General features: G+C 37.7%; 1 protein-coding gene across 3 annotated transcripts in view; it reads left to right on the forward strand.

Annotated features, from left to right (window-relative positions):
* MGMT (O-6-methylguanine-DNA methyltransferase) overlaps nucleotides 1–19,014 on the forward strand; it is a 220,730-nt gene that overhangs the window by 190,000 nt on the left and 11,716 nt on the right. For all 3 annotated transcript variants that reach the window (XM_063307348.1, XM_063307350.1, XM_063307349.1), the window contains one exon: nucleotides 11,645–11,784. In XM_063307348.1, the coding sequence (XP_063163418.1) occupies nucleotides 11,645–11,784 (140 nt within the window). The remainder of the gene's footprint in view (nucleotides 1–11,644; nucleotides 11,785–19,014) is intronic.

The following is a 19,014-nucleotide window of genomic DNA, read 5'->3' on the forward strand; positions in this document are numbered from 1 at the left end:
TGGGAAGAAGTCATTAGCCCAATGAAAATTGGGAGTCCCTTTTGGGAGATGGACGGTGATAAATTTGATTAATAAATAAATAAATAAATGAAAATGGCTACTAATGGGCCTAAATTGTTAATGTTTCCTCAAAAGTAGTAATCTTTCTTGTTTTTATGATATTCTGATCAAAGTAGGAGACCTGAGTTCAATATAAACTGAGATTTTTATCTCCATGCATAACTTTTGAGAGGCTAAAATATCTGTTGTATCCTTTTTAAAAAAGACCTTTGCCTTTCTGCATCATCCATTGTCAGACAGATTTATCTACAGTGTTAGAAGCAGCAGGAATACAGCCTGAGCTAGAGTTAAGGAGGCAACTAAACTTGCCAAGGGGAAGAAGAATGAAAAAAAAAAAATGCAAAAGAAAAGAGGTTATAGAAGCCTCCATATAATTTCATCTGTATCTTAGTATATGATAAGAGAAAACCATGCTCTGGTGAATGGAGCAGCTTGAAAGAAATTGTCATTTGATGTTTTATTTTATTTATTCCCATCTGAGCCATGATGCAAGCATTTTCTATTAGACTATATATTTGTAATTGAAATATCCTCAGCATCCTCCTGATTCTTTATATTTGTCCCCTATCCAGCATTAGATTGGAGCATAATTCAGAAAATGGCCATTAATCTAGAGCTCCTATCTGTGTTTGCAAAAGTATCTGAAAAATGTTTGTGAGAGAATGACGACCTTTCACAATCTCTAGCATTGGTCCATGTGATAAGGGAAACAGATGCACCGGGGATCAAGAATGTTATTACTGAAGAAAGTTTTAACCACTAGTAACTGCAGTGAATTCATACATAAATAGAGCCCTTCTTGGTCGTAAAATAGTACATGAAAACCTGGACATTTGGAAGACGATGAGTCCATAGATTCTATACATTTTCAAGGGGTTTCATACATTATAAATATATTGTGCTGGGTTGTCTATTCAAAATATATCACTGAGGTCTTTTTTTTTTTTTTTTTGCTAAAAAATGGTGGAAAATAAGGGGGGATACTAAACTGGCAAAACGGGACACTTACCACCCAGAGATTTAGTTTCAGTAGCTATAAGGATTGTGTATAGTGAACTTCGCCTGTTTTGAAGAGACAGCAGGATTGCCATGATATTATGGTTTACTGATCAATATAGTATATGGAGTATGCAAGATCCTAAACTAGTTTCTCCTAATTTGGTGCCCACAAACAGGATTAGTGTTACAACTTCCAGATTTCTCAGCAGTACATCTAGAGAGTACCAGGTTATGGTTGATTACATGTTCATTCTCTTGTAATAGAGTGCTGTGTTAGAAGAACATCTGTGAAATGTGGATGTCTGTTGGAAAATGGACTTTCTGTTTTGTGGAATCTAGCCCAGGAAAGGGAAATATATGAATGGGTTTCAGAGCACTTTATTTCTCTCTTTGAAGAAGAGGAAGAGGAAGAAAGAAAGAAAGAAAGAAAGAAAGAAAGAAAGAAAGAAAGAAAGAAAGAAAGAAAGAAAGAAAGAAAGAAAGAAAGGTCCCCGAGTCATTTTCTGACTCCTTGGGGGACACCACTTTCGCGACGTTTTCTTGGCAGACTGTAGAGCAGGGTGGTTTTGCCATTGCCTTCCCCAGTTGTAATTACCTTTCCCTCAGCAAGCTGGGTACTCATTTTACTGACCTCGGAAGGATGGAAGGCTGAGTTGACCTCTTTACAAAAGATGAAAATAAGTCAACAAGTTTTTAGCTACCTTTTAGAATAAGCTAGGATGTTAAACCATGGTTTATTTTTATTTATGCATAAATCATATTTATAAGGCTGCCCAATTTTCCCCATAACAATAACCCTGTGAGGTGGGTTGGGTTGAGAAAGAGGGACTGGCCCAAAGTCACCCAGCCAGCTTTCATGTACAATAGTTCATAGAATAGAGAATCTCAACCAGCTTCCAGGATCTTCTCTAAGTGCTTTAACTATATTTGTTAATGCAATCTCATTTATTGTTACAGTCTACTGTGGGTGAAAAAAGATCTCCATACACCCTTTAGTGGATGGGTCCTTAGCACTTGATCTATCATAGGCTTATATGGTCCTCCCATTACTTATGCTGGAGTTTGTATTTCCTACCAAGCAATGAAAAGGTGTTGACATTGATATCCAGTCCATCCCTCCCTTTTCTTGGAAGAGCTTGAACAGTGAACAAGAGGAGGTTTTCCCTTCTAGTGGACTGCACCAGTTTATAATGCCAAATTACTATAGAATGAGTTACTATAAACAAGTTCTTTTTATCTGTATATCTGCATGGTATATATCAGACAGTAAAGATGAATGGATGGACACATAGATAACTAGATAGATAACTAGATCTCCTCGTTTCTACATTATTCCTCTTATGTTAAGATACCAAAATCCACAGAGACCAGTCCACTAAAAACAATTGCCACATATACTGGCCCAGGCAAGACAAATCTGACACACTTCCTAAATACAAATTAAGATAATGATGCTGCTGCTGCATCTGTCCTTCTGCCATTTTGATAGCCATTTGGTTCCACTGAACCTGCCGTGATTCAAGTAGCATCTCCAAAAACATCTTGCATGTCAAGGAACCCATTTCTTTAAGTATGAAAATAAACAAAGCAACATGGCACCCTCCAAATCTACTTTGTGTGGGCTACCCTTTCATCCACAAAAGTAAAATGGCTGTCAAGTGACTGTCTTTTATTTGCTTGATGACTTGTTAATGCTCCAAGATGATCAATTGATATTTCTGTCAGAGGCAGGAAAATGACTGGGGAATTTTCCTTAACGGGCAATTTATCTGCAGGGTGGGTTCTGAGACCTGGTGTTCTGCCTGGAGGGAATGTGGCAGGGAAAAAAAAAACAGTTTGCGGCTTTTGGAGAGGTAACCATTTTAGTCTATTATAGCAAAACAAAACAAAAAAAGATTTGTTGCAGCAAAAGCAATTAAGGTGACTATTACTTGTCTATTGCAGCAAAAGGATAAAGGTAAAGATTAACAACTTTATTTCAACATAAGCTTTCATGAAGTACCTTGAATGCAAACAGTGTTACCCCAAGCTAGGATAACACACACCCGTTGGTTTCACGGGTGGGTAAGACTTCTGAACATTAACATTAGAGAAAAGTGATAGGTAGAAGATATGTAGATGGTGACAATCACTCTTTTGATAACAGCTGTTCACAAAACAGTTGCTGGAGTGACACAGGCATTCTTAATGATGAACTGATTAACACACACATTTTGATTTTAAAATCTTGTAGCGGTATGAGCTTGTATGTTGCACTGATGAACAGAGAGAGCAAATTAGCTACTTGCATCATTCTGTAAAAGGTCCCACAGATCCAGCCAACTTCAGATTCTGTCAAAGATAGCTACTGATTAAACATAATGTTTCAAAAGGGAGAATAACCCCACCCCCTAAGGAATATTATAATTACTATGATATGACCATTTTATCTTCACTAAAACATGGCTGAGAGTGGATCTGAACTTGCATCTCTCTAATAGCTCACTACTCTAAAGAGTGAAAATATTCCAGTGTAGCTGAAATAGTTGAAACAGATCCACACACCAATCATTTGGCAAAAGTGAAGAAACTGTAGATAAATATTTCCTTTCAGCTTTATGTACTTGCAGGGTCACTTATTTTGAACTATTCATAATTAATCCTTGCTCCTCATTGGATCACTTTTAATTCTTAACAGGCCTATATTTTAAGGCTTAGAATACTATAAGGTATTATAAGTGAGAAATGTGGGTATCAAGGCATGATTTTCCAATATATTTATCAACATCCAAAGCTTGAGGCCACATGGAAAACTGATAAAGGTTCATCTCATTTGGAACAGATTATATTTATAGACACAAGCTGAGAGTTTAGTGATAAAACCATTTGACACAATAGTGAGCTGCTTGCTTTAAGCTAATTAATGCATTTGCTCCCTCCTTTCCCTCCCTACAAGGTAAAATTAATGTTTCAGATGTTACTTATAAAATGATCTGCATACGATTGAAACATACAGTATTATTTTGAGCTGTTGGTCTTAGGTGAGAAAGAAATGATTGGTGTGTGGATCTGTTTCAGCTATCACAGGTGAACAATCTAGCTGACAAATACTCATTTAAAGAAACCCTGACATGTTCAGTCTTATATATAATTGTAGCCAAAACTGGCCATTCTTTTATGCAATAAGTTTCTTGCTTTTCTTTCTAGTAATTGTTTTAGAAAATGCTACTGTTTTCTGTAGTAATTCCATATTCCAATAGTTTTTAGTGTGTGCATCATGCTAGGCTTTGGGGAACAGGGGGGCGTGTTAAGCAGAAAAGCTGAATAAGGCAGGATGGAGACAGAAAAGATTGGGATCACATTCACAATTTTCTGCATGTGCACTCAGAAATAAGCCCAACTGAGTTTCTATCAATTAAGTGTGTTTTTAAATACAGCCCCAAGTCATTAGTAAGACTTCATTTATGAAAATAAATAAATTAAAAATCTATTTTGTCTAATGACAAATACAATACAGGAAGTCAGAACAATTAAAACAGTTATCAGAGGGCTACAGCTGCACAATAAAACTGTATCAATATCAAAAGCATAACTTTAAAGCTCTTGGGAAATATAAAAAGAACTTCATCTCATGCCCAAAAGACATTAGAGTAGGGGCCTTTCTGGACCTTGCTCGAAGCTGGGATCAACTACTGAAAAGTTTATTTGCCTTGTAGTCCTCTGCTGTGTGTCACAGGGCAAATAATTTAATCCTGGAAGTGTTACTGCTTGGATTCCTAAGCAGAGAGTTTTAATACCAATCCGTAAAGCTTGTAAAAAAAGTTCAAAATAAGGTACATTAGAGTTAGTGATGGAGTCAAATTTTGCTCCAGTTGAAGTTCTCTACGGAAACTACAGTTCCAGCTAAGCAGGCTCTTATTATGGAATGGCAACTGCTTATTAACTCTACATGAGCTCCCACTGTTCTGTTTTCAGAATTTCCCAACACAGCATGTTCCACATATTAAACCTACTTAAAATAGATCAGGCTTGCATTTAGCTCTTCCTTGAGCACATTCACTCTTTGTGATCTTTCCGTTTTTGTTTTTATTTTAATCTCATGGTAGCACTGTATACAAGGAAATAGTAATTCTGTCAAGTATTTGTGGCATGTTCTCTAAACCTTTGATCTATTCCGTTGCCTGTCTGAAAATGTTCAGGCGTTAGCCTATTCTTTTCTGAAAATGGAATAGTGAGAAATATGCATACTGTTCCAATGTATTGTTTCTGTGCAGAGAGAAAAAAATATTCCTCTTTTTATGATTGCTCATTCAGTTTGATGGAAAGCAAAATGTTTTAAAATAAACATGAGAGGACAAAAATAGGGGTGCAGTTGTCGGTAGTGGAATACAGTACAGGTTTTTGCATTTGATTTTTTTGTGCAATAGCTGGGGCAGAAGGATGAATATTCTGTTTTTCATTGTAAAATCTTTACCCTTGCATTCTGCAGCTTCGGTGGTTTCCCAAACTTTGATTAAATCTTAAGGGAAGGCATAATTTTAAGATAAATAAGGAAACTTATGAATGCATAAGAAGTGTTTGAGATAAGAATTAAAAGTGACATGGGCATATTGAGTGTGGATCTCAGTGAGTGATGCCTTGTATATTCTGACACAAGTGGGAATAGTTGCACCCAAGTTCCTATTGTACATTAGCCTTTCTGAAATAAGCCACTTTACACCTCCTTGGTGATTACACCCATCTTCCATTTCCTCAGCATGTCCCTTTGTACACATTTGACCACTTGCAACGGGGTGGAGGGTTCTGTTGGGAGGTAGAACCTTCTGATTATGATGTTTTGTGGGATTAGGGAACTATTGCATGGGAGCCAGCCATTATTCCATTTGAAAATCATTGGCAACCCAACCCTTACAGGGTCAGAATAGCATATGCAAACCTACATTTCCTATCCCTTTCCCCTTTTCGTTTGTGTTGTTGCATTCAATGGGACAAAGCTGGTAGGTGAAACAACTGAGTGTGCATACACCTTAAAATCTGACAATTCATAATATGAGTGCAGGGAGGATCGGTCCCGGGAATCTTTTTATTGTGAGAAAAGCAAGGGTGTCCCAAAGCCTGAGCACAAAATCTACTCTTGAATTCTATCTGACTGATGACATACTGCATAGTTCACACAGCAGCTCCCATCATCCTCCAGTGGTACCTTGTCCACACACCTTCCCTAGCTATGACCTTAATCCACCCTTGCAAGATAATATTACTCAAATTGACAGCCTGATAGAAGGATTTAGTTATCAAATGGAATGTCATAAGTCAAAACTTCCTTGCACTGTTTCCTTAAGTTACTCCAATTCTTGGAAATGCAGTGGTGAAAAGAAACACCATATAGATCATTTGACATTATGTATACAAGCAGTGGGTCTCTTTTAGATTTGTGGGAATAAAGCCTTGCCCTGCGATGGAAAGGAATTTGTGGGTTTGGTTGATAAACCTGAATATTTCTCTACTCCAGGAGCTGAACATAGATTGAGTTTTGAAACTGGGAAATTTTGCCCATAGACACAGCCAAGTTGCTATCCAAGAGAAGATTGGATTTCCTAAATTCCTTGGGTGATGACCGCTGGGTTAGGAGTCTCAGAAATAAAATGAGTTCTACATAAAGTTTCTGCTACTTTGGAATTTCTCTTTAATGCCACCCTTGATTTTATAGAGCGTCTAGAGGCAGAAGTTTCTTCCATGTTTTGCAAGAATCATAGAGCTTGGGATTTGCTGGCAGCTGTCCAAGGGGCTGCATGTGCCCCATACAGGACCACTGATGCTCCTATGTGGATGGAAATGGAAACACAGAACAAAAGATCCAAATACTCCAAAGTGCAATTAAATTATTCCATGAAACTGCAAATACCACTATAGACAACTTTTGGAGTTTTTCACGGTCAAGTGCTTTTTCCAAAGATAGAGGCATGGGGAAAGTTTATTTTAAAATGGACCATAATTGTTGTTTCTCTTCTAAGCATTATAATATTAAGTCTTTGCTGCGGGGAATATATACTAATTACATTGTATGTAGAATCCACACTACATAACATTTCAGAAAGAGAATGTTGGGTTTCATACCCTCACATGAGGCAACAGGAAATAGAAGTACAATAATTCCAAGAGATACCTAAGTATCATAAGAGTGGAGCTAGCAAAGATGCTAAAGTGCTGTCAACATCATCTGTGAATATATGATGTCTGGATTTTTTGTTACAATATTCTTCTATGCTTGGTGGTTTGTACTCTGTTCCCTCGGTTTTAAAAAAAATCAATCTGAGCTTTCATTAACTTCATTCATTTGGTATGCTACCCCCGTTTATCCTAATTGCAAAAATTCAAGAAAACAAGTTAAATAGCACCAATTTGAATCAGATTTTTAGTGGGCATCACTGCTTACTTAGTTCTACTGTAAAGACTTTCCTCCCAAGACTATTGTTTTTATGCCAACAGCTGTTATGAAGTCTGCTAGTTTTGTGTCCAGTTAGCTTTGCTGTATAGGAAGAATTGTCACTGCCTAAGAAGGCTGAAAGGGCCAAGTGGGAGACAAGGCAGTAAAAAGGATGCCAAGAGCTTAGGCTGCTACAGAGGTATGAGACTACATTTCCCAGGAGGCACCATATGCAAAGACTGGAAAGAGTAAGTCAAGGGGTAAACTGATAAGTAATCAATTTCTAAAATAAATTATCAAAATTCATCTTGCAAAATAAAAGAGCAGGCATGGTCCATAGTAAAGTCAGGGAAGAGCTGTAGAATGGAGCAGGAGAAATCCACTCTCCCCATCTAGAGTTGGATTTCAAATAGGCCTTTCCAGAAAATTACAGTCAACAAAATCTTACTGCCTAAGGAAACTCTCCTAGCAATCAGCTCGTAACACAACTCCGTGTGCTAATGAACCCAAAGCTGTTAATATGGTTTCTTCAGTTAAATTGATTCATGAATTTTGAAGACAACATTATCTAATGAATTTTCTTTGAATAGAAAGCAATTAAAAGGACAAATCAGTCTGATTAACCCCAAAATCACCCTAGCGCCACAAATGGTGTACAGTTTGAAATTATATCATAAAAGAACTAGAACAGATTTGCTATCTCTCTGCCCTTTTTAATCCATGTAAATTAATGAACAACAAAGTTAATTTCTTTGATGACCCTTTCCTAGTATCACCTGGATTATGCTGATATTTAATTTGCTTAACGTTATCATAAAGGCTAAACAGATATTTTTTCACTGAAATGAGTATTATGCTATTCATTTAAGAAATTGTTTTTTAAAATTAGGAAATATATGTAGATTTATTTAACAACAAAGAGAAAATGCTTATTTGGGGGTAAATATCATGTGACTATTTTTTCATTTAATTACTAGCAGATAAGTTTTTTTTTTCCCCAGCCCTCCAGAAATGTTTCATTTGAAGGCTTTAGAGAAAAATCATTCAGGGCCTGAGTTTTCCCCTACCTATCTCCTTAAATTAGAAAGCTAGAAGAGATCCATGATAAGCAAATGAGAGGAAGATAGGAATTGGTTATGGGAACAGAAGCTTATGGTTTATTGTAGACCTAAAATCCTCAATCTACTTCTCCATGGAATGCCTTTCTACCTGCAAAAGTACGGATGGCTTCAATTCTCCTTGCTTTCAGGGAGCAGGTACTGTTCCAGCAAGCTTTGGGTCCATTTCTTTGTTTGGGTGGCCACCAAGTGGAGTGTTATTATTATAATTGCTCTTTTTTATTGTATTATATTTCAAACCAATGTACATGCCCAGAAGTCCATATGGATTTCTGTGGCCTACAAATAGCATTAAATAAATAAATAATAAGTCTTCCTCCTTTGTGAGAAGATCAGTAAGTAGATTACAGCATTCTTTCCTTTGGGACATCTCTGGGGTATATGGCCAAGAAATGGTGTCCTTTCTGAGATAACCTTCCGGAAGTTGGTAAAGTGTAGCTCTTCTGAAGTGTGTTTGGGGATTAATAGGTGATTGTGATTTGTGGTTCTGTTCCTTTTGGCTGTGGTTGTTTTAATTCTCTGGACTATGTTTTATAGTTGCAAGCTTCCAGGAAGTTATGATGACCTACAAATCTATTAAATAAATAATTCTGGGCAAAAATAATCACAGGCGTCTTTCCTCCGCAGCATATTCACTTGGACACTGCAACAGCTGAGTGAGAAACCCTCCCAAGAAAGCCATTCTTACACAACTCTTGTCATATCTAAATTTTCCTCCCATCTCCCTCCTATGTCAAGAAGCAGGTGCACACCTGTTTTGTAGAGTTCTAAGCTATGGTAACATGGTAAAACATGCTATTCCCCTTTCTCTTTCTATAATCAGATCATGCCTGGTCACCCACAGGCAATTTTTCCATTGCCATAGATGAATGCCTCATTATCAGTCTGCAGCAATATACAAAGGTTCTTTTGCTTCTCTCCATGCCTTATTAACAGCAATATGAAAATCAAGGGTAACTAGACAGCAAATGAATGAGTGTTTCCCTTCCAATGAGAATTACCCACTCAAATATGAAATATATATTGGGGGACACCATTACATTTTCTGATATCTAAAATGTGAAGTGGTAGCTGGGAGGGGTACAATAATCCAGCCTGCTAGCTCTCTTCCTCCCCAGCTGAAGTTTGAAACTGGGAGATAGAAAAGCATTATAAAACAGGTCCTGCCCATTATTCTCCTCCTCTTCTTTCTTTTTTAATTTGACTGTATGCCAATTTATGCTTGCCAATTTAATGGGAAAGCATATTGTATGTGTTCACAGGATAATTGTACTGGAAGCAAATTAAAAATATAGGAAAATCAAAGCTTTGGACGCTTTTGTAATAGTGATCAGTTACTCAAAGTGCACTCTTTAATAATCATGAATTTAAATATAGAACACCATCATAGAACTGATTGCCGTGCTAATTCAAAAGAGAAAATGTTGCTGTGCATATGTCATGCGTTCTCTTTTAAACTGTACCCAATTAGATTGACCCAGACTCAAGAGAGAGACAAAAGCACTCTATCCTATACTCTATTTCAGTGTTTCTCAACCTTGCCAAGTTTAAGATGGGTGGACTTCAATGCTAGCTGGGGAATTCTGGGAGTTGAAGTCCACCCATCTTAAACTTGGCAAAGTTGAGAAACTCTGCTCTATTCTATTACTATTACTACTACAATGTTTCCTTTATACCAGTGTTTTTCAAACTTGGCAACTTTAAGATGGGTGGACTTCAGCTCCCAGAATTTCCCAGCCAGCATGCAATACACATTTGATTTTACTTCCCGCATTCTGTCACACACTGACAATAGACTAGTGCGGCACATCTGGTAGGATAGGACAGTGTTTCTCAACCTTAGCAACTTTAGAATGTGTGGACTTCAACTCCCAGAATTCCCCTGCATGCTGGTTGGGAAATTCTGGGAGTTGAAATCTACAGATCTTAAAGTTACCAAGATTGAGAAACACTGCCCTATACTATATACTATTACTATGTTTCCTTTATACTATATACTACAGTGTTTCTCAACCTTAGTGACTTTGAGATGTCTGGACTTCAACTCCCAGAATTCCCCAGCCAGCCATGCTGGGGAATTCTGGGAGTTGAAGTCCACACATCTTAAAGTTGCTAAGGTTGAGAAACACTGATACACTATTACAATTACCAATATGCTCTCTACTGTTACTACTATACATCACTGTTTCCTTCTCACAAAGCCTTTTCTGTCTCTTTTTTCCATTCTCTGGGATTTCTTCTACTTTTTTTTCTCTTCTGTTAATGGCCAGCATACAGAGCTCTTGCTTCTTTCCACATTCTGCTCTGCCTTGTTGGTCCACCCAGCCGTGCAGAGAGGGCATGTTACGGACCTGTCTATAAGAGAATGCCATTTGGTGGGGTCCAGGAAGCGGGCTTTCCCTGCAGTTGCTCCCGCCCTTTTGAACACTCTACCACCAGAGGTGAGGCAAGCCCCCTTTCTCCTGATCTTCCGGAACACACTGAAGACCTGGCTCTGCCACGTCGCTTGGGGCAGGGAGGAGAGTGGTTATTCCTGGGGATGGCTGGTGCCTTAAAGTGGTCCTCATATATACATGAATTGACTTAGAACTTTTAACTGCCATCTGGATTCTATTTTATACTCATATCTTGTATTTATATTTATATTTTATGTATTATTTATGGTCTTATTGTATTTTAAATTTTTTAGCTTTATTGTAAACTGACCAGAGTCCCTCTTTTGGGGGAGGTGGGCAGTGGCAAAATTTGATAAATAAAATACTTCTTTCTCCCCCTGGACCTTCCACTCCCTCTAAAGGAAAAAAAAACCCCTTCTTTCCTTTGGCTACTGCAGAGCTTCAAAACCCCACACTTGTGTCAAGGTTGCTGTTTTATTGGCAACATTCATGGCTGGCACTGGGGAAATTGCTCAAATGGGAGGGAAAGAAGGTGGTACAGGTGCATGCAATTTGGTCAAGCAGCCTGCTCTTCCAGGGTTTAAATGTCACTTTTTAAAAAAGTAACTTAGGACCCCAAACCTGTGTTACTTCTTCATTTTTTATTCCCTCTCCCCTCTTTTCAGCTTCATTCACCCGAGACGTGTTGTGGACCCTGTTGAGAGAGGTGAAATTTGGAGAGGTGGTTTCTTACAAGCAATTAGCAGGCCTGGCAGGCCACAGCACAGCTGCCAGAGCCGTCGGAGGAGCGATGAGAAGAAATCCTGTAAGTCCATGTCAACTTTCAAATCAACCTGATGGAAGATGGTGGGTTGAGATAGAAAGCTTTGTGGGCTAAATGTCATTAGATTAAATATATCTGCTGCGAAAACTACTCTGCTATGAGTAATAAGGTCAGTAAGTGTTTTTAATCAGCATTAATGCATAAACCAGTTTAATATGATTTATTTCCCCATCATTTATTTGAAATGGGAGCCTTGCATTTATTTTAATGTATAAAGTTATATGGATGTGGCTCATTTTCTTTTTATTATTTTTCTTTTTCTTTTTTCCTTTCCTTTTTTTTTTTTTAATACAAAGCAATATTTTATGGAAGGAACTGTTCCCTTTGTGAGCAAGATTTCCTGTTAGGCTGTAATAGGACTGTAAAGGTTTGGAAGGATCACTTTTTTATCACCTAAAAAAAAAGTCTGATTCTGTGAGCTCCTGTGGTGCAAAAGGGCAAAATATTATCTGGATTCTGAAAGGAACACATTTGACATAGGTTCTAAATAGGTCAGGTTCTGGATTTTGAAAGCCAGGTATGTTCCAGCCTCATTTACCTCCTGGGTCAGAAGCACAGTGTCTGTCTTCTGGTGGCAGAACTTCCTGAAAAGTGGATGAGCTTCACCAGTTTAGGCTGTATCAAGCATAGTCTTTTAGTTTTCAAGGGCAGGGGATACACTTCTAAATGACTTCCGGCCACATTGTCCCCATTAGTAGCATAGTTCTGAAATAGCCTATTTTGGGATTCCTGATTCTCATCTTGGCATGAGAATTAGTTGGCATTTATGACCTATGCTGTTAAGTGTAAAGCTATCTAGGTACTGATACAATGCCAATCAGTACTGGTCAGAAGAAGGAGACATTTCATGTTCTAATGTCGCTATACTTTAACTGGAAAGTAGGCTCCTAGATTGTGGAAGCATTTTTTTTTTTCAATGCTTAGAGCATTTTTCCGCAAAAGCAAATCCTGGGCCTTACAATCTTTCGAACTGTGTATTGGCATTAGAGCTAATGGGTCATTGATATCCAGCATTCATCACTTTATTGCAGAGAAGGCAGAAGCAGCTATAATTCAAAACAAAATTCATTGTTATGCTGGAATCTATTTACTATACCAGGTCTCAGTTCTAGAATGTGAACATTTTAAACATTTTTTTTTTTAAAGACATTATTTTAAAAGAAAATGATGGGGTTGGACCCAGAAATTGTTTCCTATAAATGGGAGGATCTCTTCTATCCAAGAGGGCTAGTGGAGTGGTGGTGGCAGGTGGAGGGGTGAGGAAATTTACTAATTATCTTCTCTCCTTGTGTTCTGTGGCTCAAGGAAATCTGCTCTAGAGAATTGGGACTCCCCTGGAATAGCGTATGTCCCTTTTCCTGCTTTGCTAGATTGGCAGGAGCAAGCACTGAATCTAATCCATATTAAATGCATGATTGCATGATTTATCCAAAGCATGGTTATATAGCTGACAGTCCCTTATGATAGAACTAAACTTACCATAATCTTGCTGTGCCTATTAAAGGAGAATGAGTAGAAATATTTACACCTCTAACTTTAGTGTGGATTTGTGGTGGACCTTAAAATCTTTGCCAGAAACAGCTTTTAGAATATTAATAGAATTCTTTTCATCAAGCAGATTTTTGGGCACATATGAAACTCTTCTTTGAGTTGATGGTTTTGAGTTGATGGTTTTATATGTCTAGAGCTGTCCTCGGTATGTGAAGTTAAAGGAATGCTATGTCAGATACCTCTATGTATTCACTAAAGCCCCATCACCCACAGAAAACTGCTGAATCAGTTCATTAAATATGTGGGTTTTCACAAAATGCATGGCAGCTAACATATATCAAATGGCTGTATTTATAAGTTTTCCCAGTGTTACATAAGTATGATTTAATTTTCTAAATAATGAAGTTTTTTTTAAGATCACGTTTTACTGAGATTCTGAAATGTCAATATTACTAGAAATCTGTTGTTTTTTAAAATATATATATTTCAATTCAACCACTGCTTTCCTGAAATAAAAGCTGTCTGGAGCTTTATTCTGCAGATCCTGCCTGCTTAATTTCTGGAGTGTACATTCTACAGGTCTCCTTTTGTAGTTGGGTTAATTCGCATAATTCATACACTGACCTTCAACTTTATGAGAAAGTAGAAAAAGTGCCGGCAGCAGCTGAGAAATGCAACATCTTTGCTTTAAATTATGCCAAGGACATGGTGGAGATGGCTCACCTTTTTGCAGAAAAAAAACCCTTCAAATAGTTTACAGCAGTTTAGATTAATGGTGAGGGCTGCTGTCCTCAAAGGAAACCCATAAAGTTCAATTAAAAATCTCATTAGAATAGTATAGGAGGATCAAAAAGAAATCATATAGACCCATGGGGATTGGGAAATGTTGGGCTGATTAGACCAAGACTATCATAAACGACTTTTCTGTGACTTAAATGAGGTATATTTAATAGTCTGCTGGCAATGGGGCTGTGTATGTTTTCCCCTCCCTCCCCAATTCTACATACTTATGTTATCATTCAAGCTAAAACCTGACACAAACATCGATCTAGCCTAAGTGAAGTGTGTTATTCAAGTCAAAATGTTTCAAACATTCAAGGCTGAATGAAGTAATTGTGCATTTAGGGCAAGATTGTGAAGCACTGATTTGGAATGTGCTAGGCACATAAACCTACTTGTGCATTAATTCCTTAGGTGGCTAGCCATAAACTGGAACTCACGCTGGCTCATATTACAGTATTCGTTTGTATTAGAGAGCAGGGCAGGAAAAGCAATAGGACACGAGCAAACCAAAAGATTATTTTTTGCTAAGTGCAATTTCTGTTGTGTGTTACGACTTGATGTTTCAGCTGTTTCTATTATGGCCTCACTGATCTGTTTCTGACAGTTTGGCAGCTTTCTGTAACTATCCAGTTTATCAGCCAGTATAATAGGATGGTCAATTTTCCTCTGTATCAAATTGAAAACCCCTAACAAGCAGAGCATCAGCGTTGTACAACAGTTTGTTCCCATCCTCAGACTGAAATCACTAAATGCAGTTCAAAAGCAATCAATACAGTGTGCAGGGAGTTTTTTTCCTCACCTTTTTCTAAACAAACACATTATTGAGGAGTTAGTTTATTCACAGATTGCCATGAGCATTAATGAGCACCCTGAGTGTTGTTCTGCCAGTCACCTAGCTAGCTGTTGATAAAGATTTAGCATCATGTTCTAAGTGTCAGGCCTGTCAGTAGTGCTGAACCATTTGACCAGAAGAAAAAACGTAGAGGGAGCTATTGATTACAGCTTCTCAGTGTCACTTGTTCACCAGGATTTAGGTATTGATGAGGCTGCAAGTGAAAACAAGCCCTTTCCCTTGTGGGACTCTAACCCAGAAGAACAAAAGCAAAGTTGGAGAAAATATTCAGCTGGTACCAGAATCAGAGGGATTCCATTATTGATTGAAAGGCCCCTTCATGTTTTTGTTTTTGTTTTAGAGACAAATCTAGGGGGTTGGAAGTTGTGTAGCATTTGAGAAAGAGGCATTGTAAGTGATGGATTCATGTATTGGATGAATTAGATTTCCCAGCATGAAAATTTCAATGGAGCTGTAGTAATATGAGCTGCTGAGTTATTGATAAAAATGCATTAAATGCAACTGAAGCTCTAAAGCAGAAGTTGCTGGCACTGTTTTTCCTCTGAAATATCCTCAGGGCTCTAATAAAATTTTAGTGCATTTAATTTAATTTAATTTCTTTTTTTTTTTAAGTTGGCTAAATATTGTCACCACAATTAAAATAAAATGAGATGGTGATCAATACTGTTATATTGCAAGCATGATGTAGTGCATTTTTTTAAAATCTCTGTTGCACACAAGGATTCACTCATTGTTTTTATATCCTATGTCTGGTGCAAGATTCCTCCCTTGTACAAGTACAAATGAAAATTTGTTCACACGTGGGTGGGCATATCACAGTCTTCAGGTTGCCTGTGTTCCTCTGCGCCTTTTTTGTAGCTCCAGATGTACCATTGTGCAACTGAAATGCAGTGGCAACCCACCAAATAACGGCAGCAATGCTTTCCCAGCCCCACCTCCTTCAGGGATGTGATACTGCAAATGCCCCACCTATTATAACACCTGGTGAGTAAGCAAGAATATCCTGGGGGGTGGGGTCAAAAAAGTCAACAGGGTGACCACACAACCTAAGCCTGTCCCTTTTCATGTGCATCCCATAGGTATGATACATGTAAATAAGGTGCAGGGCTTTGATCATGCACCCACAGCTGCTGTCTTGATTGTTTTGCCTTCCTCTTCCTAGACAACTGTGTAGACAAGAAAATTGTGTTTAAAATACATGTGAGCCATACTGCAAAATCATTCCTCATCCTTGTCATAATGAAAAAGAGCATCAGAGTTGTAGACATGAAAGATGTCTTCATCAAAACTTTCAAAAATAGTGTTTTTGTTTTGTTTTTTAAAGGTGAGCTTTAGGTGGTTTGTTGGGAAGTTATAGTCCCACATTCTTCCTGGTATTTTCCTATGTCAGTTTTCTTCCCCAAAAATAATAAGCGATGTTTATTATCTTCCTTAAAAAAAATGTGATGCTCCTATACACTGAAAATATGGTTTGAAATACTAAGTTACCAACCTTGGAATATTAATTAATTCATCTTTATTTGGGTCATTGATCAGCATAACATAGAATATGAGGGTTTGCGACCATTCCAGTAATAGCAGCCTAGACCATAAAGTATAAGGAATGACTAATAGTTAAAACTGCAAACACAAAACTATAAAACATTATAGCACTAAGATCTATATATTGGAATTGTAGTTAGTATTAATGGTAAGACTATAAAAGCTATGGTGGAGCAAAATACTATATAAAATATAAAATAAAAAGATATAAAACTTAATTCTAAAAAAATTAAAACCCCTAAACGATTGGAGGTAATCAGCAAAGCAAAAATAATCATAAGCCATAAAATAGAGAGCCAGTTTGGTCTAGTGGTTAAGGCTCCAGGCTAGAAACCAGGAGACCATGAGTTCCAGTCCCGCCTTAGGCATGAAAGCCGGCTGGGTGACTTTGGGCCAGTCTCTCTCTCTCAGCCCACCCACCTCACAGGGTTGTTGTGGGGAAAATAGGAGGAGGAAGGAGTATTAGGTATGTTCGCTGCCTTGAGTTATTTGTAAAAATAATAAAGGTGGGATAAAAAATAAATAAATAAAATTAAATAAATAAATAAATGTAACAAATAACTAAGGGTTAGTATTACCAACATCAAAGTATAAAACATGATAGCTTTAACCACCTAATACAGCATGTGAACCTATCAGGCACAAATGCTACAGATTTTAGCACTGGTACCCAAATAATGTACTTACCTAAGTATTATTTCAGAGCTTACCAAAGTATAGAAGAACAGTTAGAATATATCAGGGAACTAAAATTAAACAGCAGTGATGGAATAGATGGACCTGCTGAACTTTGTCTGATCTTTTGCCATGTCTTAGTTTAGTCAGTTCCTACCCAAAAGCAGACACTTTGTATGTAATTGAGGAATTATGGTTCGAATAATAATATACAGAAATATACTTGACCAGGAAAATCTGGCCACCTTGACAATATAGGGAGGGAAAAATATCATGGACATTTTAAGAAGATAGGATCTGAGGAAGATAGGATCTCTGGACTCAACTTCCTGGCTTCACAAGGACATTGATTAGCTGCCATCAAGTCATTTTCAACTCCTAGTAACCACATAGATTTTTTTCCAGAATGATTTCTCCCTAACCTGGTCTTTCAGATCTTCCAATGGTGCACTCATCACCACCGTAACTGAGTTAATCCACCTTGCTGCTGGTCGTCTTCTTCTCTTTCCTTCTACCTTCCCCAGCATTAAAGCCTTTTCCAAACAGTTAGGTCTTTGAATAATGTGTCTGAAGTAGGATAATTTGAGCCTGGTCATTTGTGCCTTGGATGAGGATTCTGGGTTGATTTGCTCAATGATTTATTTTCTTGGCTGTCTGCACTATTCTCAGGAGTCTTCTCCAACACTAAAGTTCAAATGTGTCAATCCTATCCTGCTTCTTCAAATTCTAAGTTTCACTTCCATAGAGTGTCACAGGGAATACCATGGTTTGCACAATTCTGAGACATAATTGCATTTGAATATCTTTCCCAAGGCCTTCAAGGCTGCTCTGCCAAGTGGTGGTCTGCAGCGTATTCCTTGACTGTTTGTTCATTTACTGTTGATGGAAATAGTTATCCCAAATACAGTATGGAGTCTTCTTTTAGCTCCCCTCCAGTATTATAGAAGAGAGAGCATAATATGCATACTACCAGTGCCACTATGTGCTACCAGTTATCAGAAAACAAAAGATTGGCCATCGTATCTGTGTCAGCCTGTTCCTCTGTATCCTGTATTCCTTGTTTCAGCATAGTACAAGCCTTTTCGTATCTTAAGGAAGTTAGATTGAAGGGTGTTTGTTTCATTGTCTGTGACCTCTTCCATACAGGATATATGATTAAAGAAGCTAGTCCAGCAAGAAAATAGAAGAGCCATAACCAGTTGTTAAATATAACTTTCCACTTTCTAATCTTTACTTTTACAAGACCAGCCTCAAGACACAAGATAGCATTTGTAACACAACATGGGACCTGGAATGTTCATTTTAAAATTTTCGATTGAATCCATTCTAATTTATTACGGTCACAAAAATGGCCTAACTGAGCATTTGTGACAGTATCTTTGCTTGAAACAAGAGCATCAGGGATGTAATTTTCATCTTCTTAGAAATTTAAGAATGGCAGATGAACTCTTCAAATCATATAGGGCAGAGCATGTTGCATGTGCCTTTCTGCTACCAGTGGAATGAAAAATCAACCCAAATACTTAAAGCATGCCACTTGTTCAATTAGATACTCATCTGTCTGCCAGCTGAGCAAGTGCTATAGGTCTGCCTTAGAACTTTTATAGTTTTCAAGATTATGTTTTACCCTGTAGTCTCCTAGTAAAATTCAAGATTTCACTTTTTTTGTTGTTTATTTCCTGTCAACCCCAATGTAGCCAGCAAATTCAAGTGAGAATCATACAGATTTCAAAAAGGAATCTTTACTACTAATTAGGGCAAAACATAATCTTGAAAACTGGAAAAGTTCTCAGGCAGATCTATAGCATGCCCATTAAGGCACCAACCCTTTGAAACTGTCCTTCCAACATCCCCACATCTGGACTGGG

Source organism: Candoia aspera, chromosome 6 (genome assembly GCF_035149785.1).
Source record: "Candoia aspera isolate rCanAsp1 chromosome 6, rCanAsp1.hap2, whole genome shotgun sequence".
NCBI classification, from domain to species: Eukaryota; Metazoa; Chordata; class Lepidosauria; order Squamata; family Boidae; genus Candoia; species Candoia aspera.